At 45.1% G+C, this 4,806-nt stretch overlaps 1 protein-coding gene across 1 annotated transcript; it reads left to right on the forward strand.

Moving 5' to 3' along the window:
• Nucleotides 1-266: 266 nt before the first annotated feature.
• UTP23 (UTP23 small subunit processome component) lies at nt 267-3,972 on the forward strand. The gene is made up of 3 exons (XM_086609532.1): nt 267-460; nt 2,407-2,581; nt 3,473-3,972. Exons 1-3 carry the CDS (start codon nt 273-275, stop codon nt 3,857-3,859), a joined length of 750 nt encoding a protein of 249 aa, XP_086465658.1. The 5' UTR covers nt 267-272; the 3' UTR covers nt 3,860-3,972.
• The last annotated feature ends 834 nt before the right edge of the window (nt 3,973-4,806 follow it).

A 4,806-nucleotide genomic window follows, 5' to 3' on the forward strand; every position in this document is an offset into this window, starting at 1 on the left:
CGCCCCCGCTCGCCCGCCAACAACGCCGGCCCGGCCGATGCGGCACGGGGGCGCCGGGCACAGCCCGCGCCGGGCACTGCCCTCCGGGACAGCGTAACCGCCGGCCCCGCCGCGCCGCGCCACCGGCCGCCCTCCCCTGGCTCCTGCCCCCTCAGGCCCCGGGGGGCGGGGGGCCGCGGAAGGCCCCGCCCCGCCCCGCGGCGGCGGCCGGGCCCAGCGCAGCTTCCGGGGGAACCACCGGCCGTTCCGGGCGGGCGGGCGGCGGCGGCGCCATGAAGGTGACGCGGCAGAAGCACGCCAAGAAGAACATGGGCTTCTACAAGCACAACTTCCACTTCCGCGAGCCCTTCCAGGTGCTGCTGGACGGCACCTTCTGCCAGGCCGCGCTCCGCAACAAGATCCAGATCCGCGAGCAGCTGCCCGGGTACCTGGGCGGCGCCACGCAGCTTTGCACCACCCGGTAGGGCGCGCGGCGCGCCGCCGGGCAGCCCCGCTGCGTATGCGCGGGGGAGGGGGGGGGGGCTGGAGACCGCGGGGGAGTCCCGGAGTGGGAGGGCGCGAGCCGCGGTGCGCATGCGCTGAGGAGGCAGCGGGGGCCGGGGGCGGAGCGGCGTGTTTCTCCCTGTCCCGCCGCCTTTCCTCAGGCGCCGGCGGTGGGAGGCAACCGCAGGGCTTGGGGCTGGTGGCTGTGGCGAGGGGGTGGTGCTATGGGCTCTTGTTAGCTTGCAGAAGGATAGGAGCTTCTGTCAGTGGCAGCTGCTTTTCCGAAGGTGGCGGGAACTGCTGAGGGATGAGGTGGGGCGAGGCATGACCCCGGTGAGTGAGGGACGTTCGGGTGGGCCTCTTCCCGCTCCCAGCGTCTTCTTGGCGAACTGAGATCAGAGGCAAGCTCAGATCTCTTGGGTAGGGAGGGAATTACTGCTTGTCTGGAGTTTCAGCCTGCCAGGGTGGGATTGTTTCCAAAGCAGCTGTTCTCAAGAACAAGGATGTGCTGGACAAAGGCGTGGAAGTAAAGCATGCACACTAAATATCTACCTTACCTTGAAGATGCCTTTGTTTTTACTTGACTTTGTATATTGTGTATGATAAAATCTCCCTCACCTGGATTTCTGCAATGGCAGAATAGCCACCTGCCTGTCATGGAGGCAAGTACTGAAAATACCAGGAAGGTGTATACCCTAGGCTACAAAAATTAAACACTGAGCCACCTTGCAAAACACACAGAACTGGCCTGTACTTCTAAACAGAGAAAGGATCGAGTCATGACCTTAGCTGTGAAAGGACTTGGAATCATTTTGATCCAAACTGTATTCCAGTCATGTTTGAGCGTTGCTTCTTGCTTCCTTCTTTCAGCAATATCTGTTGGTCTTTTTGACCTTTTCACATAGGGCAGCTGAACAGACTCCTTTATTCTGCTGTCAGAATGCTGAGCTGGTGAGGCAGCACCTCAATGGCATGACCAGAGCTTCCCTGAGGAAATGAGCTGGCTCACTGTGAGAGTCTTTGCAAAAAGAACAGGCGCAAGACTCCACAAAGGCTGTCCTCAAAGGCTAAACTTTCTTCTCTGGAAAGAAAAATAGTTTTCTTTAATATCTTACAGTTATTTTGGAGATAATGGTAAACTAACTAAAAAATTACAAATATATTTTTGGCATGCTTGCTCCTGATTAATCACCATGCTACCATATCCTTGAAGCTGCGTTTCAAGCCCGTATGTTTCTACCGCTGTCCACATTTAATAGTAAGACTCAGTGGCCGAAATGAGTTAAGTTTCAGCTCCTGTTCATTTCTGAGTACCCAAGCTAGTGTCCTCACAGACTGCTACACTGTTCTGTGTGAACGTCTGCTCTGAGTGCTGCTAAGAGGAGGATTTTAGGTTTGCTTTTCATTGTCTCATTGGAACATTGTGGAGCCATAAACTTCCAGATTTTTAATCATACGGACAATCTTTCTTCTTCTTTTCCTTGAGTTGGTTGGATTCTGATAGCAGGTTTAAAGCAAAGTGATGGACACTAATACAGTTTGACTTCCATGCAGTGATTAATGAGTTTGTGCTAATTCAAATAATTTTATTTGTGAACTAGTAGTTCATATACCAGGTTATATCCAAACGTAAATGTAAGGACTTAGCATTGTCACTGATACGAAATATTTAAAAATCAATGTAATATAATTTCATGTTGTCACCAATTGATCTTATTTGGAACTGAGGAAATCTTGAGCTCAATTCAAGGGTTGCTTGGGAATGGGCTACTGCTTTCATATTACTGGTTGCCATTTACAGATCATAGATCCTGAACAACTGGGCATTGCTCATTCCTGACTAACTCATGTCAGCATTTTGCTGTTGTAAAAAATGTGTAGATATTTTCTCACTTAGAAATCACTGTTGCTTTTGGTTTTCAGATGTGTTCTGAAAGAGTTGCAATCATTGGGGAAAGCACTGTATGGAGCAAAATTAATTGCCCAAAGATTTCAAGTTCGAAACTGTTCGCACCACAAGAATCCTGTGAGTGGCTCAGTCTGTTTGCTTTCCATGATTGAAGAAGGCAACCCTCATCACTTCTTTATTGCTACGCAGGTAAATGCTCATGGGAAATGTAACTCCATTTTGTTTGAAGTGATCCTTTGATACTTATGGATAAGGAAACCTACAGAGACCTTGATTATGAGATTTTTAAATAGCTTGTGGGAATTAATCGTGTAGAGCCTTATTTGCTCTTAAATGTATTTGCTAGTTATGAAGTAGGGAATCTTTTGTCTTACTTGAACAACTAGATTCTTTCACCCTAGAAGGATATTGCTTAGTTTAGCAGAAGGTGTAGAAAACATACTGACTACCTATTGACATGTAAGAAAACAACTGACAAATGTTGATTTCCATATTGCTTGTGTGTGCATCCCCTGCCCCAAACTGTTTGGCACAGTAGTCTGAAAAGTGAAATTAAGCGTTAAACAACCAAATAACTTCAGTTTTAATAAATTTTGGATGTTTTAACTAAAGAATAACGGTTGAACTTGTGTACAAATAAGAAAGACAGGGTTTTCTCTTAAGTCTTATGGGGACTGAATGTGTAAATTTTATACGCTTTATATATAAAATGGTTTCCAGTAAAATTCTGTGTACTTACATAAGATACAAGGAGTTTCAAATGTCTTGTTATAGAAGAAATTGTCTTACTTCATGTGAAGTGGTGCACTACATACCAATGAACTGGGACTTTTTCCTCAAAAAATGCATGTATGCTTATACATGCATGAAAAAAGGGAATGTTAATAGATTTTCCATTAGAGGGAGAGAAATGAAAATTTAAATTGCTCTGAAAGGCACTGCCACGTATATCTGCTAGATTAACTTTCTTATCTTTTTCATAATGTAATTTATCTTCATAGTATTGTATTAAAAGCAAGTGCATTTGAATTGCAAATATCATTTAATCCGAAAATATTGACTAAAGTATTTAATTTACAGGACCAGGATTTAGCAAACAAAGTGAAAAAGAAGGCTGGTGTTCCTCTCCTCTTTATTATTCAGAACACTATGGTGCTAGACAAACCTTCTCCTAAATCCTTGGCATTTGTTCAGAAGTTGCAGGTGAATGAGCTTGTTCCAGAGCACCAGAAACAAAGTATCGTGCAGCTTAAAGAAAAAGAAGGACTATCAAAGCAAGAAGGTGAAAACAGAAGAAAACGTAAAAGGGCAGGCGGCCCCAATCCTCTCAGCTGTCTGAAGAAGAAAAAGAAGAAAACACAGGAGGGTGAGGAGCCTTCTGCTGAAAAGAAGAAAAGAAGAAAAAGAAAGCGAAATAGAGTTAAGGCAGAAGCCGTGCAGTCAGTGCAGAAGAATGAAGAAGAATAAAACCATCTTTGTAAGCAATGCAGGACTCGAACATTGTTTGAACTTTGCAAAAAGAAAGATTAATAGGCAATCATGTGAAACCAAGTTGTTAATATTAAAACTTATTTTTATGAGGTGGTACTCCTTATTACTGCATCTCAACATTTGCAGGTTATTGTCCTAGTAATTTATTCTCTTGTTTAGTAATTGGGTTTGTGACAGAATATTTAGGAGCCCTCGTGTTTCATTATCCTCTCCAATATTGTGATTCCTGCTAGAGTGTTCACGTGATCAGTAGCAATTCTTTAGAAATGCTTCGTGGGTTTCATACAGGTTTTGGTGGGATACTAGACTTCTTTCTAAATCTAGGTTGCTGTTCTTACTAAAACTAGTTTTGACAGTTATTCTGTTACAGAATGTGAATTGTGTAGTGATAGGACAAGGGGCAATGGATTTAAACTGAAAGAGGGCAGATTTAGATTGGATATAAGGAAGAAATTCTTCACTCAGAGGGTGGTGAGGCACAGGTTGCCCAGAGAAGTTGTGGATGCCCCATCCCTGGCAGTGTTCAAGGCCAGGTTGGATGAGGCTTTGAGCAACCTGATCTAGTGGAAGGTGTCCCTGCCCATGGCAGGGGGGTTGGAACTGGATGATCTTTGAGGTCCCTTCCAACCCAAACCATTCTACGATTCTATGATTGATCTAAAAGAGCATAGTATCCTACTTATCTGTGATGTTTGAATACAAAAGTCAACTCTTTGCAGCAAAGTGACCGGATACCCTCAAGAAGTCCCTTCCAGCCTAAATTGCTCCATAAACTCCATATGAACTGATATGTCAGTTATTTATGATAGTTATTAAGATCCTGAAGGGCATGTGATTGTGTTGATATTCCTGGCATTACGATGGCACCGCTAGTGTGTCTGGTTTGTTGTTCCTTTTCAAATAGGAAGAGCGCAACTTTGAAC

Source organism: Tauraco erythrolophus, chromosome 3 (genome assembly GCF_009769465.1).
Source record: "Tauraco erythrolophus isolate bTauEry1 chromosome 3, bTauEry1.pri, whole genome shotgun sequence".
Taxonomy (NCBI): domain Eukaryota; kingdom Metazoa; phylum Chordata; class Aves; order Musophagiformes; family Musophagidae; genus Tauraco; species Tauraco erythrolophus.

What these genes read in the sequence shown, in the direction of transcription:
- UTP23 (XM_086609532.1), top strand. Translation starts at nt 273, where the DNA reads ATGAAGGTGACGCGGCAGAAGCACGCCAAGAAGAACATGGGCTTCTAC. An exon ending in ACGCAGCTTTGCACCACCCG is followed by an intron (nt 461 to 2,406) that starts GTAGGGCGCGCG and finishes TTTGGTTTTCAG; the next exon opens with ATGTGTTCTGAAAGAGTTGC. An exon ending in ACTTCTTTATTGCTACGCAG is followed by an intron (nt 2,582 to 3,472) that starts GTAAATGCTCAT and finishes TTTAATTTACAG; the next exon opens with GACCAGGATTTAGCAAACAA.